General features: G+C 40.3%; 1 protein-coding gene across 1 annotated transcript in view; it reads right to left on the minus strand.

The window, feature by feature from the left end:
• Nucleotides 1-21,196, minus strand: part of pkn2a (protein kinase N2a) — a 39,041-nt gene extending 17,845 nt beyond the window's left edge. The window contains exons 1-3 of the mRNA XM_074687743.1: nt 20,797-21,196; nt 5,205-5,369; nt 4,729-4,864 (exon numbers count right to left, since the gene is read on the minus strand). Of these exons, the coding sequence (XP_074543844.1) occupies nt 4,729-4,864; nt 5,205-5,369; nt 20,797-20,817 (322 nt within the window). The 5' untranslated portion in view covers nt 20,818-21,196. The remainder of the gene's footprint in view (nt 1-4,728; nt 4,865-5,204; nt 5,370-20,796) is intronic.
• Nucleotides 21,197-21,587: the final 391 nt, after the last annotated feature.

Consider the following 21,587-nt stretch of genomic DNA (forward strand, 5'->3'; position numbering starts at 1 on the left):
AGCACAGTCACTTTGCCATTAAGTCCAAAATAAAAAACAAACAGCTCTCTCTGAGTTATTTTTTTTGTTCAAACATTAAAAGATAATGTTTAAAGTGCACAATAAAACGAACAACTGTCAGAGTTTAAGTATTTTTTTAAAGTAAAACAGTATAACTGTTAACTCTCCCTGGTTCATTCAGCAACAACTGGCGTGGAGGACTTAACTTGACGTAAGATTTTTTTTGAGTATTGGCTGCTGGTATCGGCAGCTTTCACGAGTACTGATACCTTGAAAAAAGGCTGGTATCGGCCCGATACCTGGTACCAGTACTCGCCCACCCCTACTTTTGTAGATACTGACCAAATTCTGTCAAAAGTACCGGGTACCGATTCACGTGAGATCAAAAGGTATCATGTTAAGGTACCTAAACACATCCTTGTGACTGTGAGAAAGAGGAAGAATAAGCGATTTTCCATGCTGGACAAGAACACAGCATTGCAAAGTTATATATTGAAGAATAACTGTTGAATTGAAAAAATATATATTTTATTTTTAAACAAACCAATATTTTTTTACCACATAAACACAAAAAAGTACCAAAATTTGGTACCTTCGAGTACTGATGCAGATTGCCAGGTACCGGGCGTCTGTACCGTAAAATACAAAATAAAAGTCACCCATCCCTACTGAGTAATAACGATAAAGAGTAAGACAGCTACTATGGTGACACAACTATTGATGCAAATCAGGTGTAAGAAGCCAGGACAACAACAACAAAAGCACTCAGGCCGTTTCAGTTTCTACTACATCACACACACAAAACGTGAAAACAAATGCCCTCTACCCCTTGACCACAAATCTGTGCGATGAGCTCATTGTTTTCTTGTGTGAGGGTTTTTTTTTGTCCTGTCTGGACAAGAAAAGTTCAGAGAGAGAAAACCCCTCCCCACAGTGATCACAGCAGCAGAGCATGACACATTTTCTCTCTCTCACACACACACACTCACACTAGAGGTGGGCAAAAAAACCTGCTTAACTTCTCCTGACTTGACTTGCAAGTTAAGTTTCTGTGTCATACAGGGGAGTCCTTCGTGAAGAGTCCCATAAAGAGACGCAACACACCCAGAAAGCAAGAAGAGGACTTTATCAAAAGGAACTGATAAAACAATAACCTGTGAAAACAACTTTAAGACTTAAAGCTAATTTCTCTTTCTTAAATATTCAAACCGGAAAAGTAAGCCACATGACTTAACAAATACCTAAAAAAGAGATCTTGTCTTTAGTCGAGCTCAAGAGGCCTGACTGACATCAGCAGAGATTACAGTGACGGGAAATCAGTTATTTTTGAAGACGCCACCAAACACACACAACAGCAGGTGGGCCTCTGATTCATCCACTCAGCATCTAGATAATTCTTTGGACACCTGCGGGACATGAGCACAAAGGAAGCACACAATTTTTGAAGAGAGCGTTGAAAATGATTCATTTAATGACTTTTAATAAGCCGAGAGCTCAGCGGCTGAGGTCTCCGATGAGGAGGGGAGGATGATGCTTCCTGGAGCAACTCTTTCTTTAACAACACACAGAAAAAAAAAACAATGTAGAGAGGCAGATCTTCACTACATATCAGAGTGAGCAGGTTCAGGTAAAAAAAGAAGCAGAGGAACAAGGTGTGAATTTAACAAGGCTCGGGGCAAAACTGACTGCAGCGCTCATACCGTGGCGTCACAGTGGTTACACAAAGATCACATAAGATCCAGTCTGAAGGGTTTCCTCTCAGAGTAGGAGGGAGATATTTGGTCAAGGTTGCGTCGAGCCAAGAATTCCAGCACCCCCGTCCCTCCCAGCGTGGTTCAGCCCCTGCTCGGCCACAGGACCAGATACCAAGCTACTGAATAGCTACAGGGCTGATGTCACAGCTGGACGGCTGACAAGGGGAACCCTCCCTCAGATTAACCGTGTGTTTATCTGATGAGAAGGCAAAAAAGGAATGTGCTAACAGTCCTCTCCAAATAATTACATCACGATCAGGAGAGCTGGACCTCAGAGGAGCATGGAGGGTTTGGATATGATGTGATGGCTGCTGGCTGGAGAACACGCCAGACTTGTAGTCTTGGGGCAAGTCTCTTTGTAAATGAGATCATATGTGACCGAGGGACTAGCTGCTGACCTGGCATAAGAGCTGATGCTCCCAGACGCCGCCTGAGAGAGACTCAGTCTGAGTGGTGGAGGAAAAACAGACCCAGACTCAACTTAAGGAACACTCAGGAGTCAGTTGTTGTCTCCAGTGTCCGAACGAGTGTGTCCTATGACCAGCAGGCTGACCTGCCCTCAGTTCCTCAACATCATTTTGTGACAGGCAGCGACATTCTGCTGGCGACGCATCACTTTAAAAAAGAAAGCCCTCGTTCATCAGATAAAGAGTCAGAGTCAGGCTAAATTTGTTCCCACTTAGGATAAGCATTTACCAAGACAGCCTCCCTTTCCTTCTCCTGCGCGCGCACACACACTCACACACACACACACACACACACACACACACACACACACACACACACACACACACACACACACACACACACACACACACACACACACACACACACAGATCCATCCTCCCTTACTTCCTCATGTCAACCAAACCGGGGGGATGTGATGCTAACACACAGAGACAAACACCATTCCTTCTCTTCCTGAATTCACTCGCTGCCACCACCAAATACCACATTTATGAGACAAATACAGTGACACAAGCTGAACGCACACCGCTGTTGTGGTAAACTCTCTCTGAGCTCCATTGTTGTGGACAAACGCACAGGAGCAGGCTTTCAACAGCCTCGGAGAGGAACAATCGGCGGCTCATTGTAGCCGTCGGTGGAATGTGGAATGCAACAATGTCAGCCTCTGGAGGGTGAGTCACCTCCAAACACTCAATGAGCGCTGTGTGCTTGTGTGCTCATAGGTGCTGCTGCTGCTGCGACACAATGTCACCAAAAGTATTTACCCAGCAGGGCTGAGGATTTGTAGGACCTGGAGTTTCTGAGTGAGAACAGAGGGCAAGAAAAGGTGGTTTCATCAAAAATTGCTGAGGCAGAATAAAAATTATACTCTCTGCTCAGACTGAATGTCAAGAAGCCATAACTTGGGACACCATCAACCCGAAAAGTCACAGAAATAGAGTTGATCATATCATTTCATATATTAATTAAAAATATATATAAAGATAAATATCTGCATAATTTTCATAACCATATATCACTATTCCTGTAAAAACACAGCTGCCTGTCTTTTTTCTTCTAATTATGAATAAAGTTGAAAATTACTGGCATTGGTACCCTTGCAGTTTGCATCTATCTATACATTTGCTGAAGTGTAAATTTGGATCGAGATATTATTATTAAAATATTAGTTCTTTGAAAAATATTTAAGACTACATCACCCTGAATGCAAAAGCAGCATAATTTAACCATGAGGGAAAGGATATAGGATTTGTTCGTTTCTAGTAATTCTTTTTGTCTCTTTTTTGTTATTTTTGTATTTATTGTTGATCATTACTTTGTATGGTTCATTGTCTTCTGTGATATTTTGCTATTTTTTCCCCTGTGTTTGTCTGGAGATCCTACATGTAACCATGGCTGCATTGTTTACACGTGAACTCAGCTGTTTGCAGCCTGTAGCATGTAAATGCTAACTGGTGCAGTGCCTAATGTTTCCCCACAAGGTGAGAAGAAGGAGGTGAGGATGATGTGCTGGTTCTCAGGTGTGAGCTAAGAAGTGACGACATAGACCTGTCCTTCCATCCATCGTTATTGGGAGCCCAAGATCTATCTCCAGTAAGATGGACGAGCTAGCTGTGCTAACCAGCAACAGAGGGAATACCAGAAGGCAGAGTAGCATCATGCTATTCTCTGACATGGCTAACAGAGCTAACACTGGACAACGCCACATTGGAAGAGCTTCAGCTGCTGTGAGCAGACAGGATCCAGGAGACAGAGACTGAACAGACTGCTGAAGAAGCTCAGTCCTGGACCCTGTGGAGGTGGAGGCTGGCTGAACTGGACAATGATGGACAAGCTGTCATCGTCTATTGTCTTATGGAACTTTTTGCACTTTCTATACACTTTCTTACTTTTGTTTTCTTGATTGCTGCCGTGACTCACTCTGAATTTCCCCTTGGGGATAAAAAAAAAGTATTTTCTTTTCCATTCTATTCTAAAAGCATTGCTTCTGTTGTTTCTGAGATATTTCATACATGAGAATAACTCAAACATGAGGCGACAGTGAACTCAGTCTTTCACAAAGATTTTACTCAGCCCATTATCAAGTCTAATTTGACCTTTGTGCCAAGTTTGAGGGAATTAAATGATCATGTCTGAAAAAAGAGAAAGGTGGAGAGTGGACAGATGGATGAACAGATGGACTACAGACATGCTGTCCTCAGAGTCACCTCACCTCCCACCATTAGACTCCTTCCAAACATCTCAACTCTACTCCCAGTGCTGGGAAAATTACCTTTAATCTACAGCTTCAAAAGGAGAAAGTGATGACTTCTGGGAAAAATGGGACTAAATAAATAAATATAATAACAAATGAATATTTTTTATATATTTACTCCTGTTTCATGCTGTAATTTCCAAACCTGCATTTGTTCCCTCAACATAAATATCATCTTGTTCAGTCATACCAGAGCGGCTGAGTGTTGAATTTAGAACATGTAAATAACTCTGGCCATGCTGTGTCCGTTACCTAGCAGTTCTTCAGGGTCTTTGACCACGATGTGAGCGTTGAGCTCTTGCAGCTCCTGATGAAGCTCCTCCACCTTCTTGTTCGACTTTTTCAGCATGTTGTCGACATACGCCAGGCTCTTCTTGTCTGTGGTGACCTAAGAGGGGAAATGTTGCGACATTAGAAAACTTGATAACTGATAGTGATGACTTGAAACCATGAGGAGTATGGCTCATGAAGGGGCTTTGTCTGACTGGCCTGTAAATCCAAAAACTGACTGTGAAGAAGTTTAAAGTTTTCAGTATTTACCACAAAAAAAGAAAGCACCAAGAAAGAATTTGCCTGTACATGATGGGGACATAGGAGGGAGCTTTTCAATGAGTTTTTACATCAGTCTCTTCAGTTTTAGCTATATTTCACAAAGTCTGTCTCGTTCAGTAATTCAACCTAATAGAAAGGAAACACTAACTACGAAATGTGAAAAGGACTGGTCCAACCTTTCGTAAGTTCTCGGCTCCTTCTTTGATCTTCAGCTCTTTGCGGATCTCGCGGCGGATCTGCTCCTTGATCTCGTCCAGCTTCTGTTGGACCATAGTGTCTGACAGGTCCAGGTTGTGTCCCAGACCCAGCCGCTCCGCCACCATCTGGCCCCTGGCATCCCCCTGGTGGACATCAGCAGACAAGGATGAAGAGAGCAGATGAGAGAAGGTGATTTAGAGGAGGACAGCAGAGGAGGAAAATAGGAAAGCAGAGAAGAGGAGGAGAGGACACAAGGAGGTTAGTAATTCAGTCAGTAAACAGACAACGCTCGCAGCTGTGACAAAAGCACTGAAACACCTGTGTTTACCAACAGCTTGAGACACTGCTTTGAGAGATGCCTTTATTTCAATCTATTCATTCAATCTTGTGCTCTATCATTTGTCTCTATTTTTTCTGTTCGGTATTGCCTCCTAATAAAAATATTGGAAAAAAAAGAGATGCCTTTATTTCGATTTTACAGCAAAAACAAGCTAAAAGACTTTTTCAGGCAGGTTTCAGGGTCTTTACGATGTGATCTGTAAAAATCTGTGGGCTTCTCAGCAGCTTCATCTGCTCACTGTCAATACCAAACAGGTGTAAGACAAAAAGTCATAACTTTAAAAAAGGTAATTGTTTCCTTGAGGTATTTAAAACTTCCTTTAAACTTTGACATTTATGGCCTTCGCTGCTCCAGAGGTTAAAAGCGTGACTGAAATATCTTTTGTTGAGTTTGAGTAAATCACTTTCTAAACAGAAAGATCATGTATCTTTAGGTCAGGTTTAACACACTCACATCCATAGGACAGACAACAGACAAGACAACTGATTGAAAACAATCGACCCCCCTAAGAAGAGTAATTTCTGAAAAGACAGGCTGAAGAACGCCAGATTCAAGTGTCACAATGTAACTGTCAAGTAGGGATGCACCAATCCAGCTTTTCTGGTCCTGATACCGATACCTGGGCTTTTGGTATTGACCGATACCGATCCTGATGCGATACCAGTTAAATAATAACCTGCATGCTCTACTGTGGGATAAGACTGGTAATATTTTAAGTTTGGTTGAAAAAATACTTCAGAATTTACAGAAATGACTATTTGACTGTGAAATTTTATACGTTGCAGACTAAATCATAGTTTAGCCTTAGTGTCAAGTTTGGGCCGATCCTTTCCCACGGATATTCGATTGACGATTGGCGCCGATACCTGATACCAGGATCAGATAGGTGCATCTCTCTAATATCAAGCCATCCCCAAATCAGAGGCAATGTGAGAGGATCTGTTGTTGAGAAGTCCAAAGTCTTCTTTTCAGATGAAAGTATAGAGGATCGAGAGTCTGGAGCACGAGTCCAAAGTGTTTTCCTGAAGTCTGTGATGATTTGAGACACCATGTCAGCAGCTGGTGTTTTATCAAGACTGAAGTCAAGTCTGAGTGGTAGATCTACTGATCTCTGATCTCCTGGTCCACAGCGATCAACCAGGAGAGCAGATTTCTAAACTGTTTTGAAATGTGTTGCTGGCATTTAAGTCCATATGTGCATGAAACACTCCAACAATTCAGTTTCTTTGCATGTTTCTGAACTGAATTCTAAACTTAATTTTATCCCCCTGTGGGACAAATTAAAGTTAACATTCTAAGACTTTTTGTCAAACAACCCCTGAGATATCCCTGTGACATCCAGGAGCAGAGACAATGATCCCAATGACAACACTGAACATTTCCTCTCTAATCTGCAGGCTTGAAGTGATTTGCAAACTGTCTGTCCTAATCAACATTTCAAACAGCACCCTGACTCTCATGGGATGTGGGTGTATTTCTATGATATGGCTGTCTTTGATTGGTCAGCCAACTCACCTGACCTGATCTGCCTTAGAGAATTCATGGTGTATTTTTCTGGAGGGAGATGAGACCCCAAAAACTACAAACAAGCTGATAGTCGCTTTTGGAGCAACGTGAGCTTCAGTAACACCTGAAAAACTCTGAGGACTATTTCATGATTGTTTTTCCAGGATTAAGACCCCATTTACCATGAGTAGTGAATCCTGGTTCAGTGCTCATCTACCAACTCCAACCTCACCAAACAGAGCTAACGTAACCTCACTCTTCATTTTATTGATAGACTCTCAAGTTTGAACAGACCACTGCAGAATAACTGCTGACTGTGGGTTGGAATCAACATTATCACAAATAGTTTAGCCCCTGTGTTAGCCCTTAGCTCGCGTTCTATCATTCTCCTGTTTAGCTTTCTTCTTCTCTTCTGTCCTTTTTATTTTTGACAGTTCAGCTCCAGTGTCCATCATCACTACGAAATCAATCACTAGGCCTGTCACGATAATCAATAGATCGATTAACCGAACGATAAATAAAAACGTCCTCAGTAAGTTTGCCAGCCTCGATAAACTGACACAAGCATGCATGTTTGTTTTCCTCCTCTCTTTCAACCAAAGAGGCTGAATGAGAAGATGGCTCACTAAGTCTATCTTTCCTAACATCGGGGTGCATAGGTTCTATAGAGGATTTAGCGGATTTATAGCGGAGTGAGCATCTGTCAAAAATGCGATCTTTGGGGTGAAGATGGGGCTGCTCGCGCATACACACGGAGAGAGCTGAAGCGAGCGTCCTGAGGGGTACGGAGGAAACACACACTAATATGAGTGATGACACAAAAGATACGCTTCTTAAGCCGCCTGCCACAGTCCCAGTGTGGGAATATTTTGTTTTTTATCAGAATGAACAAAGTGTGAGCTCATGAACACCAACGAGCTGATATGTCGCATCTGTTTGAAAATAGTGGCGACGAAGAAGAAGAAGGGGAGGTGCAGCGGAGCCTTGTTCTTTGACAATCCGCTCTTACTGAGGCTTTTGGTCTGCAAAGTAAATAGAAATAAAAGCGCCAAATGGTGGGCGCTCAAAGACAGATACATTGCCAAAGAAATGCAGCCCTTCAATACGGTTGAAAGCCAGAAATGTTAAAATGTTTGACAGACAGTACGGATTGACTGGGAAAAAGTACATGTTACAAACAATTCAGGAACTTTATAAACTCCCTTTTATTTAGGCTATAGTTTTTATTGTTTTTTTGTTTTTTTGTAGTTTCGTTTTTTCTTTAGAGACAGGGTCTATGTTTTATTGTTTTTGATTATTATTAATTATTTTCATTGAGATGTATTTTTTTCTAAAAGAGAGTCCATTTCATTTTCATTGTATTTTTTTCTCTTTCTTGTTTGTTAAATTTATTTTATTTTTTGTTTTATTTATTTTATTTAAAAGATCCTGACCTTTTAACTACAGTTAAATACTCTTTAGAAATTAAAGTTTCTTGCTTTTGATATGCTGTACTCACTTTATTATCCTATTAATTATAATTACATCAATGAAAAAATGGAAAAAAAAAAATAATATTGACAATAATATCATTTATCGGCAATAATATTTTGGAAAATTATCGTCTAGCAAAATTTGTTATCGTGACAGGCCTATCAATCACAGAAATCGTTCCCAGCAGAGATAAACATAGATCTCTCTTCTCCCTGCTAAACTTTGTCAGCTGGTGTGGTGTTGTCATAGAGACTTCTACGTGCGCAAATTAATTCAGCCCTGGATAACCCTGACCACAGGTACAGAGGAACAGCATTTAGAAATCACCCTATTTTGACACTGATAATCTCATTCTAGATTGTGGATTACAATCAGGCATGTATCTCCAGGTGAAACCTTTTCAAGATCACTTAAGGAGTCCTCACAGGGTACGTCAACAGGCTGAACACCATAACTCCACACCATTAATAAAATGATAAAATGCTTTAAAAAAATGGCCCAAAAAAGTACTGAGTGAAAAATAAACTCACTTTTAAAAAGTGGAAAATAACTCTTCCTCAAATCCTCCATTACACAGTAAATATATAATTTTGCACATCATAACAAGAACATCTAATATCCACCTTTATGACTCAAACTGCTTTAGTGTGTGAGTCTATGACTTCATTCATGTGTGACAACACAGTCTGCAGCGAGCTTCATCCTGGAACATTGTGGTGCTCACGTTGTTTATCTACGTGCCGTAACCTGCTGCTTGGTTTAGCCGGGTTAGTTGATGTCAATGAACAGAGATTAGTGTCAAACTGTGTGCCATTCAACCGAAGGTGAGGAAGTTAGTGTAAACAACAAACACACAAGCTGTGACCCAGGAAACAAAGGCACAGACACAGTGATGTTCCAGCTTTCAAGCTCAATGAGCAAATATTAGTGTCAGACTGTATGTCAACAGAGGCCAACTACAGTGTGGTATGTCTGCAAACATTTCAAACATGTCATTCACTCCAGCATCAGCAGAGTGTGTGGATCAGCAGGACTGGAAGTGAGTTCCTCTCCTCTGAAGTAACTGCTGAAGTATGAACTTGTTTTGCTGATCTGCAGATATGCAGCGACGCTTTCAAACCACGTTAGGACACACAGGTATCAAGTGTATGATACTAGAGCTTACACTAGCTTCTCACCTTTACCTGTGCATTCACTGCTCCTGAGAGCACAAGCTGCATTTGTTCAGGAATTATTATCAGGACAGAATCCAAGATGGAGAATTAGACGCACTTTGTTTTTTTGTTTGTTTGTTTGCATCATCAGCTTTGTTACTGACGGTGTGCCAGGGTTTAGCTTCATTAACTGTGAGAGCACAAAACAGAACAAATGAGCTCCTGTGCATTGTTTTTGTGTCCAGGATAAAGACTAGCTTGTTTTTTATCTGCTGTAATGAAAAAGTGCTTCACATTGCACCTAAACTGAAACTAAAAATATCTAAACCTGAGCTTCAGAGGTCAGAGGCTCCTGCAGCGCCCCCTGACCGTCACACGCTGAAGCCAGCGCTGTGGAGTGTTTTGAACTTGAGCCAGCCAGTGTGCGTGGCGTTTAACCGCTGCTGTCACTCAACATTTACCTGCATCCGCAAAGCCGTCACCGTAGCTAAAGAGGGATTAGAAGAGACTTCCTGAATGGCCTCAGCTTTAAGTTTGGCATCAGTTCAGTGGTGTGTTGGTGACACTTGTTGATCAAAGGAAACATCTTTGATTATCCGAGCATGACTGTGAATAATCTGTTTACCGCTTTCATGCTCTTTGCTTTGAAAACAGCTTCTAATTTTGCATTAAAAGCTGGAAAACATGACCTTTTCAATGTATTACACAGCTGCAAGTTCTTTACCAAACCATATAACTTGAGCCTACCAGCAATCAAAACTATAACAGGCCTTAAATTGGCTGGTTTGTCATGCACAGCGCATGGTAATTATTAAAGATCTGTGAGCTCAGATGTTGCTGGAGAAGTTGTCACAGCACAGTTAATAACCTCGAATCAATCAAAGTGTGTCCGTGAGTTCAGATAACAGAAGTTATGAAGCCGATGAAATGAAAAGGCTGAAGCAGAGCTGAAATGAAGCCAGCGTTTGTTATGAGAGAATTAGCTTATTCTATTAATAAAGAGGCATAATGAAGTGTGAAAAAACAGCACATCACATCTCTGTGACTACCACGAGATCTGTGCCATGTTTCATTCAAGCCATTATTTATTTCACTGTAAAAGAAAGCAGTGTAACCAAACAGTCGTTCACATTCAAGCTCGATTCAGTTTACGGGTTTAAACTTAAGGGTAAATATTATTAAATAAAACAGCCTGAGGAGAAAATTCTCTGTCTTACCATCACTTCATCGCTGCCACCCAACTCCATCATCAGATCAGTTGAACAAACCAGTACACGCATGTTCTGCTGCCTGGCTAAACTTTGATTACATGAACTCCAAACACAGAGGGAGAAGTTCTGCCGTCGATGAGAAAGCAACGATATCCACACGGGTTAGTCAACACCACAGCTGGAAGAGGCTCCGTCAAAGCCGCGTTCATTCACTCCACTCGTCTCTGGTTTTCTCACATTTTGCACGCTCCTGCTAACACAGGCCATTGACATCAACAGGGAGGATAAACTGTCCAAGCAGCGACAGCCAAATCCCTCTTAGCTTTAACACTGTGAGGTCAGAGCAGCCCAGAATGGGATCTAATCTTTCTCCAGGGAGAGGACGGAGGCTAAAATTAACCCAAGTTAAAAACAAAACACTGACTGTCCATTGTGCCCCCCGTGTCCATTCATGTCTGAGTGAAGATGCTGGACTGTAAAGATGTGTTTTACACACAGGGAGCACGTGAGCTTATCAGTCATCAATGCTTTAAAGTTTGCACTCTGGGACATAAAGCAGCACAGATCAGTGAAGGCTGTGGTGATTTTTATCCATGAGGCCGGGCCATAAAACCATCAAGATAGGAGATCAGGATAAAACGTACACTAAGAGGTTGATAAACTTTGGAAACTGGTCAAATACTCCACAAAACAGCACAAATGGTGGAACACGCCTGATTTCCACAGCTGAGGAGAAACTTACATTTCTCCTGAAAATTAACTAAAAGTTCAATACAAAGACAAAGATCACCAACAAGGCACTGAATGAGCCTTTCTGTTATCGTCCAAAGATAGGAAACCATTAAAGGGGACATATCATGCTTGTTTCTCCTTTTCACTATGCCAGACTAGGATGCCTGTAAAGCATTTCTGCCCTCAGTACAAGTCATTTAGTTCCTTCATTGCTCCACAATAGCGTTCTCAATATCCTTATTTTAGGCCATTCTGAATATCTCGCTGAAACGCTCCGTTTCCAGAATGACCTCCAGTAACCTCGCAACGTCACAGCCCTTTGTGCTCTGATTGGTCAGTTCTATCAGAGGGGCGGAGGGGGTAGAGCCAGGGGGCGGTTTTTGCAGCATGGCAGTATTTACAAAATCGCCACATTGAATGGGGCAGACCGAGCGAGTTTGCTGTTTGCCAAAACTTCACCGTAAGGCATTGATAGCACTAATAAAATGTCAGAGTGTAGGATACGTCCTTTTGTATTGGACCCCGAGTCAGACCTGGATGTTTCTGCAGCTCAGGAGGAAGAAAATCCACCTCGACACAGGTCATCTCAGGACGCTTCAGTGTGGTGAGTCAAACCGGTACTGTAACATGTATAGTTTATACGTTTATACTCGGCTCTTGGTGGGTGTATCCCTCGGTGGCGGTTGTGTGACTAACTGACATCACAGAGGAGGAGCTGCTTTATCAGATTACTCCAATAAAAAGAAAGGATCCTCTTGTCATCACGAAGGTCAAAATCTCAGAGCCAAATGTCAATGACCTGTTTTCAGAGGCATCAAATCTCGTTCTAGGATATCAGAAAAAATACAATATCTAATTTTTTGAAAATTCAGGGGGTGTAAGGTCTTGTTTTCAACTTTATTATTTTATATGCAAGTATTACATCACGGATCAGCATGATATGTAACAAAAAGTAGCATTAACAGCTCAGCTAGCAGCCCCCTCACCAACATTCAGTCTCAGCTGATGTTGTTTACATGACACTGGTTTTATGTAAAACTCTTGTCAGTCAAGTGTAGAGGTTTTTAAAAAAGAAGAGACTGATGCAGATTTTCAAATTCGTCTTAAAGGGAAACACTGAAGGAATCTTAATCCAAAAGCAACCTGAACGCCAAGAAAGAAAAAGTTTATGGCAGCTCAGCTTGCACTTCATCTAAGGTAATGTCCACACAAAGCCTGGTACCTGGGAAAGTGTGTTTATTTTTATACATTTAAGCCTGTAGACCACACTACATTAACACTACACAAAACTGCAATTTTATGTCACTAAAATGATGTTTTCTGAAAACTCCAGCCAAAGTGAAGATTTTGGAAAACCCTGGTTTCATGGTTTCATGTAGACGCCAGGAAACAAACAGCTTGGTTCTCAAACGTCAGCTGAATGACGGGGGCTCATTCTGGTTGGCTGGCACGGGTTTTACGTCTGAAAAACACTGCCAAATATGGGCTTGAAATGCCTCGAGACATACTTATCCCTGGATTTTGGATGGAAGAATTTTTAAAACCAAGGATGGGTACCAAATTAAGTACTTTTATAGGTACCGATCAAATTGGAATTGGAGTGGAAGAGTAGGCGATTTTCCATGCTGGAAAATCAAGGTTCTGTATCAAAGAATAAATATGTTGAATTGAAAAGATTTTATTATTGTCAAAATAATTATTTATTACCACATAACACATACAAAAGTATAGAAATATGGTACCCTTAAGTACCGATACCAATTGTGAGGTACCGGGCATCCATAGCGAATCATTTCAAATGTGAACGGTACCCATCCCTAATGAGGGGGGGTATTCGTTTGTGAAAATATTCAGCTATGTGTGTACAAGGCCTTAATAACCCAAAGAGCATCAAAAGACAACTTTTGTAAATGCCAACTTTATTTATGAATTTAAGATAGCCTTGCTACTATAATCTTGGAGTTCTTATTTGGAAACTTTTACAACTTTTATAAACTGTACGCTATGGTTAAATTAACTAATATCGATGAATCATGCTTTCCAAATTAAGAATACAATACTTGCATGACTGTTTTTCTCCATTTATTTATTTATTTTTTGATAATCATTAGGGCCTGGCTGTACACCAGCCCCTCTGAAAGCTGTCTAACGGCCAGTTAAAAACAAAAGCATAAATAATTTTGCGAAGATGAATAAAACTGTTGTCTGAGTTTCAGAAACAGAGAAAAAATAGTAGAAAGTAGGGCTGAACTTGATCGAATTGAAACGGACATCACAATGCAATAAGATGTTTTCAAATTGCAAAGGCGGCAATTTAAAAAAAAAGTTGTACGTACACAGACCAGCAGGAAACAAAGTAACTTGTGCTTGTTCTTCCTTAAAACCAGCAAAAATCAACATACTGGTTTTTCAGGTTAAAACCTGTGAGCTACATTGGGATGACTGTGGCTGGCAGAGTTCACTTTATTCTCTATAGTTTGTTACTCTCACAAACAACTGGAGGTCAGTAAAATTCACAGTGGTTCTTTTCTTTTTCAGTTAAAAAGTGCAATTCACACATTTTTACATATTTCAGTGGTTGAGGAAAAACATTGTTTGTTATTTACATTTCTGCCCTTCAGTTTGTGTTTTGTTAGTGAGAAGAGATCAGTGAGATAAATTTAATATTAATATTTATGTTCAGACAATATTTATTTTTTATTTGATAAATTTATTCAACATGTTGACATATTTGGTTGAGCCAGAGTTTTGATCTTATTTACATTTCTGCATTTTATTTTGTGTGAGATTCAATGAAAAAAGGGTTTAAATTCAGTTTCATATTATTGTTGTTCATACCAGGCCTGTTCTGCAGTGCTTTGTTCCTTTCTCTGATTTTATTCAAGTCATTTAATGATAATTAAAATACATGTCTACAAAGCTTGAAGTTTAATCATTCAGTTAATATTATACTGTCACTGTAATAGTTCAATAAAGATGTATTATTTGTACATATTCATGCACCAATCATCTCATTTCATCATAACATGTAGGCCTGGCCTAGAGGAAAGAACTGTTTATGTTGACACAGCATCCTTTGTTGTGTTGGTCTCTGTGTGTGGATATAAACTACAGAGATGAGGCTATTTACGTTGTGATATGTGCATCATTACAGCAAATAAAACCTTAAGTTAGATGATAACACGTCTGTAAACACTAGAGAATGATCATAATAAGAATGGAGCCAATTTTCTCCAGTAACTGTGTGTCTTATGTGCTCACACCGGGGAGAACTCCACCATGCGTCATGCAGAGCTTGGGGATGTAAACGCTCATATAACTTCAAGCAGTAAGTGAACAGAACCACAGCCAATCAGAGGAAAGGAACCTCCGAGCTCTTTCTCTTATTGGTCACAGGTGAACCAGGGAGAGGGTGCAATTGCAAAAATAAATAAATAAATAAATAAATCACTGGGCAGCATCAGGCGCACCAGTGCCACCGAGAAAAAAAAATTGGTCGCACTCTGGAGCCCTGAGGACTCTTTCAATTTTTAGGTACTTCTTGTGCTGTGAAATCATACAAAATTATGAAAATCAATTTTTTTTACTTTTATTTTCAAAAATATTTTTACTAACAGAAATTAACAGAAAACAAACATCATAACAATGTTTTCCTGTGACAGGGCCCTAAAATACACTTAACACTGTATAGTTTCAATACAGAGATGGAATTTCTCTCTCTCTCTCTCTCTCTCTCTCTCTCTCTTTATATATATATATATATATATATATATATATATATATATATATATATATATATATATATAAACACACACACACAAATAAATATCTATTTTGATCAATGTCAAAAAAATTAATTCCCCCTCCTTTTGGGTCAGGAGCCTAAAACTATGGAGAGTCAAACTTTTGCCATGTTCCCTGGCCGTAGTTAGCATCTCTGTCTCAAACACACTCACGTCTGCCTTTCTCCAAGTGAGAGCCCATTATTCTCTGGGCAGCAGCAGCACTGCTCACATTCAGAGATTATTATGCACGCTGTCATCCACCAACTGAGCTGATCAGGAGGCGAGCTGCTTCGGTATCAGGGTGTCTCAGCTTAATAGCTACCTGAGCGGAAAATCTGAAATCATCTCCTCTGCTTCTGGCAGATAGATTTATGTTGGGAAAATACATCCCGTTAGCCAAGATAGAGGATTTCTATGTGCTCAGTCATAACCTCCCCCAGCTCTCTGGAAACCTCCTTCCCTCCTCTATAGGTGCTCACCTCAGAGGAAACTATAGTTTGCTGATATCCTGGTCCAGAGGCTCCTTGATGACTCATAGGTAAAATGGAGGTCACAACTCCTGGAAGTGGAGGAGTAGTGAGGGGGGAGAGTTTCTCCTCTTTAGCTCATGCCTTGCAGAACTTGTTTGAACTGCAGCTGACTGCCCAGCATGGCTTAAGGACAGCGTGAGGACACCCGAAAGGGCCTATTTTACTACACAACAATGCAAGGAAATCCATGAAAGGCCAATCAGATAAGATGGAAATAAATCAGCCAGTAGAACACACAATGTCTGCGCTCTGAGATCAAACAAAGAAAGTCAGTCCAAAGAAAAGAAAGAAGGCGTCCTTTTGCAGGATTAGTTTCACCTTTGGTTTCTCTGTGAGTGTAATACTTCCTTTGGTTCTTTTACCTGTTGGGCTCTTTTCATTTCTTGCTGATGCATTACCTCATCAGAGGAGTGACGCTGAACCAGGACTCCAGACTTATTAGGTTCAAAGACGAGTAAAGGAGGGATTGTAAGCAAATGTTTCCACTCATCGCAATCCACAGATTTTGATGGATGGAGGGAGCTTGTTCTTGTCAGTGCAGCTCTGCTGCGTACTTGTAAGCTCCATGTTTTTTCAACAGAAGAAAAGGTGTGAAAGCTTCTTGTCCATTTAAGTGAACAAAAAGAGGACTGATCTGCAGACTACTATCCAGGAAAACTTTATTTTGAGAAACTCACTCATGCAAAGGAAAAGCTCTGTTACCTACACATGTTGAGCTTGTTAAAAGGCTCCTCAACAGCCTGAGACATGAAAGGAAACTGTGAGGTTAAAGCAAACATTGGGTCTGGGCCTCCACAGTAAGCAGGTTAACTCACTCTTAAAGCCTGAAAAGCTCCTGCAGCAAGAGCTCCGTTCACACAATGGGACAATGGAAAAGTTGAGGGCACTATCCAGGCGCAGGCTTTAAATACTGAGCCCTTTCCATTTCTGCACGCGGCCTATCTCAGCCTACAACCTGACACCCGCTCGTCTCACCCCACAGCTGGCTGCACAGTGTTGGTCACAGCCCCTGTGCTCCGTCGCCACCAGAAATAGCAACACAGGCTAACAAACACTGATCCTACAAACGTTCACACCCACCTAAGACATATCCCACACAGTGTCAAACTAAAGGTAATGTCTCACACTACAGGGGGTGGTTTCTGAGCTGAATGTACAGCACTTATTACCAGAAACCAAACACTTTGAATGAGACAAATGAGGCTGAGTGATAGAGTGTACTAAAGCACCTGTTGCTCTGCTGATCTGATTCCACTCTGTATAATTTCACAGGTTGATGAATGCTAACGAGCTGGCCGACCCTGACACCAGCCTGACACAGATACATATTCCTATTGAAGTAGACTTTGAGAAAGACAAGGCATGACGTGGTTGAGTAACTGTTGTTAAACATCTGTCGCTGACAACAAACATCATCCATAATAACAGTCCAAACACAAAGACAGTGCTCTACAGATGACTTCAGGAACACAACGCCCGCCAGCTGAAACAGACAGGTCAGCTCGACTTTCCACTTCAGTACGCACATAATAAACAGGTGTTGGGGACATAACTCTGACATTTAGCTCTTAACTTTAAAAAAGCACATCTGGGGAAAAGCACCACGGATGGATTTTGCTTACATGCTTGGAGCTATAGTCTTTATTTGAATGTTAATCCCATTTGAGTCCATCCTTTAGTTTTACAATAAACTTTTCTTTATGAACTTACAATGACATACTTGTTAGTTGATAATCTATTGTTTTCATGAGATATTAATATTTCAGGAGTATTCTCATGTCATTATGTTCAACAGTTGAGGGTTTCTGAAACAGGAAGAACCTTCAGGAAAACAATACAATAAAACAGTATACATTGTATTGCTGAAACCTGAACTACAAACACTCCGTGCAGCTCGCAACAATGTCAGCTAACCCTTGTAACTGCTCGGCTTGCAGCTCCTTCCATTAAACTTCTTCATTTTATTGTCACATGTTTTTTTCATGTCTAGATTTAAGTCTAAGGGGTGGGGGGCTCCCTTGTGGATGAACTTTTTTTGTTTTCATTCGCACTACACCCCTTTCTTGTCAGACACCAACCCCCAACAAGGAAATAGAGATTCATTTACTGACTGTGTTAAGTTTTTGTAGGCTAGTTAGTTAAACATAAAAAGATATGATCTTTATTTTAGTTTTACCTTACAAAGTTTGAACTGAACTGGGCCTGTCACGATAATCAATAAATCGATTAACCTCACGATAAATAAAAACGTCCTTGGTAAGTTTGCCAGCCTCAATAAACTGACACGTGCATGCATGTTTGTTTTCCTCCTCTCTTTCGACCAAAGAGGCTGAATGAGAAGATGGCTCACTACGTCTATCTTTCCTAACATCGGGGTGCATAGGTTCTATAGCGGATTTAGCCGATTTATAGCGAGTGAGCATCTGTCAAATGCGATCTTTGGGGTGAAGACGGGGCTGCTCGCGCGTACACACGGAGAGAGCTGAAGCGAGCGTCCTGAGGGGTAAGGAGGAAACACACGCTAATATGAGTGATGGCACGAAAAGATACGGTTCTTAAGCCGCCTGCCACAGTCCCAGTGTGGGAATATTTTGTTTTTTATCAGAATGAACAAAGTGTGAGTGCATGAACACCAACGAGCTGATATGTTGCATTTGTTTGAAAATAGTGGCGACGAAGAAGAAGAAGGGGAGGTGTAGCGGAGCCTTGTTCTTTGACAATCCGCTCTTACTGAGGCTTTTGGTCTGCAAAGTAAACAGAAACAAAAGCGCCAAATGGTGGGTGCTCAAAGACAGCTACATTGCCAAAGAAATGCAGCCCTTCAATACGTTTGAATGCCAGAAATGTTAAAAATTATTGTTTTTGATAAGTATTAATTGTTTTCATTGACATGTATTTTTTTCTTAAAGAGAGTCCATTTCATTTTCATTGCATTTTTTTTCTCTTTCTTGTTTGTTAAATTTATTATATTTTTTGTTTAATCTATTTTATTTAAAAGATCCTGACCTTTTAATTACAGTTAAATACTCTTAAGAAATTAAAGTTTCTTGCTTTTGATACGGTGTACTCACTTTATCATCCCATTTATCATAATTACATCAATGAAAAAATGGAAAAAACAATCAAAATAATATTGACAATAATATCGTTTATCAGCAATAATATTATGGAAAATTGCTGCTAGCAAAATTTGTTATCGTGACAGGCCTAAACTGGACCTAATTTTATGTTTTCTTTTTGAAAGAAGTTCCTCCATGAACTCTTTGGCGCTGCAGACATCTGTGTTTAGCACAGTGTTGAATCTCACAGTGCTGCACCTGTTTTATGGACATCTGGCACTTCGGGTGGTTGTATGACATTACAACCAGGAGCTCATAAAAACAATTTCAAATATACATTTTAAGAAGAGATACCAGAACTATTCTGATTTTTCCCCAGAAAAGGGTTATGGTTTTGGGGGTCCAAATTATTACAGTTTAGCAGAGATTTGCATTGATGTGCATAAAACAACTCATCATCAGCCCTGATTGGTTAATTGTTCTCCCAGTCTACCAAGTAAAAATAATAAGTAGACTACGATAATAACCTTGTTTATCTTTTGGTGAGATGCAAAACCTATGAAAAATAATAGAAACAGGTGCTCTTGACTACATCTGTTGTATCCTGTCTTTAATTTCTTAATCTGAGTGTAACAAAGTCAAACGTGCTCTTTTTGTCTACATGTCCAAGTTAATCTATGGGAGGATGTGATAGTCTGAGCCATATTTAATAAACCATGTCACGATTCAGCTGGTTCTCTAAACCACCTGTTGCCTCAGTGATCAGTTTCAGCTTACGCCTGCCCAAGCTATCAAAATTCATAAAAAACATAAACTATAATGGTCATTTTCAGTGTTTCTTTTTTTATGGTGTAACCTTTTCCTCCCCAAATCCTCCCAGTGGATGACTCATATTTTATGAGTAATCAGATTTCATTCAGATACTGTCATTAGGAGCACATCGATAAAGCAATGAATGATATTGTACAAAACGTTATTAAATAAAATGGTGGGTGATTGATGGGTATTTAGACACTATCTTAGATAAATAAAGATTTATTTGCGTCATGACGTCACTCGAGTGAAACCACATTGATCAGTGAGTCATGACCGCTCATGGAGAATAATGAAACATGCCTGTAACGCTTACATTACGCTATTCATCGTATTTTTGATAGTAAAATATGATTTTGCATAGTAGATACGGCATTTTATGGCTTGTGTCAACGTCGCTCTGCTGGTTATATACTTCTGAGTTTATCTGACATGTAACGTGTGTGGAAAAAACTTTACGTCAAGCAAACCAGTGAACACCACTCAGAAAATATGGAATCAGTCTCTGATGTTTTTGAGGAACATCTTTAAAACAGTGTCTACACATTAGCTTGTGAGTGGAAAATTGTTTATTTCCCAACGATAGTGCAGGGTAACATCGTGAGGCTGCAGACCTGTACGTTAACGTTTCCACGCATTATTCTACTAAAATTAAAGCCGTTACAACGTTTTACAGTAACAACCTCTAACGTTATTTAATTTAACATTTTAGTTTACGCTCTGAATGATGGGTTTACAACTTGAGTATTTCAGAAGAAGTAACTTTGGATAATTGTTTCCCAGGCCTCAATCCATGGATAATTCCCAGACAACCCTTTAGGAGCTAACAGAGGCCATTCACTTTTAACATATGAGTACTAACTCTCTACCGACTCAAATTTGATGAAATTTCGCTGCTTTCACTCTTAAAAGTGAACCCTTGGGGAAAGTTTGCGCACTTTTCTCAACAGTTGTCAACTTTTCCTACCTGCACGGAATCGGCGGCCATCTTGGTTTTCGCCTTTGAATCAAATCCTGCGGGGAGAGAGGAGGGGAGGTGGAACTCCAAAAACAAGTCCTGTTTTAAGTTTCCCTCTCTGGCGACTAAAAGACGTGGTTATTTTGACCAAATCATCGGTCATCTCGAGTAACCGAGGACTCCCATGCCGTCTTCACACCTCGAATGTGCGGTCACACCGACCTAGAGGGGTCCAGGAGGTTGGACTGGTGCTCCCAAATAAGAAAGCTGAAGCATAAATCTGTCCCAGTGCAGTTGGAGAAAGAGGCGGTGGTTACAGTGGAAGAGTCCGCCCAGAGGAGCTCCGCTGCTGCTGCTGCTGCTGCTGCTCGTAGTGTTGGTAGTGGAAGTGTTGGTGGACTGCTCACAGCCCGGGACAGTTACCACACACGTGACCAAAACTTTACATTAACTTGGTTAAACTTTATTTGATATCCAGATATATGCCGTTGTTAACAATAAACTCGTGAAAAAGAGTGAAGAATAGGGTGCTTTCAATTGTAAAAAAAAAAAAATCAATGCACGAAAAGGTATGAGGCTAAAATAAAAGAAAGTATGACATTAATACAATAAGAAAGTTTTTAATGAATTCTGTATTTTTCAAATAGAAAAAGTACATCCAGCTGTTCAAACCAATTAGAAAATAAATGGAATAAAAATACAAGTTTTTTTAAATAATCCTAAAATCCTAATGGTAGCCTAGTACTAGAAGCAACAAAACTGTACAGTATTTAAAGTTAAACTGATCAATAAGGTGTATG

This window comes from Halichoeres trimaculatus, unplaced genomic scaffold (assembly GCF_033239565.1).
Source record: "Halichoeres trimaculatus isolate MK-OKI-2021-1 unplaced genomic scaffold, fHalTri1.1 fHalTri1_scaffold_15, whole genome shotgun sequence".
Lineage (NCBI taxonomy): Eukaryota > Metazoa > Chordata > Actinopteri > Labriformes > Labridae > Halichoeres > Halichoeres trimaculatus.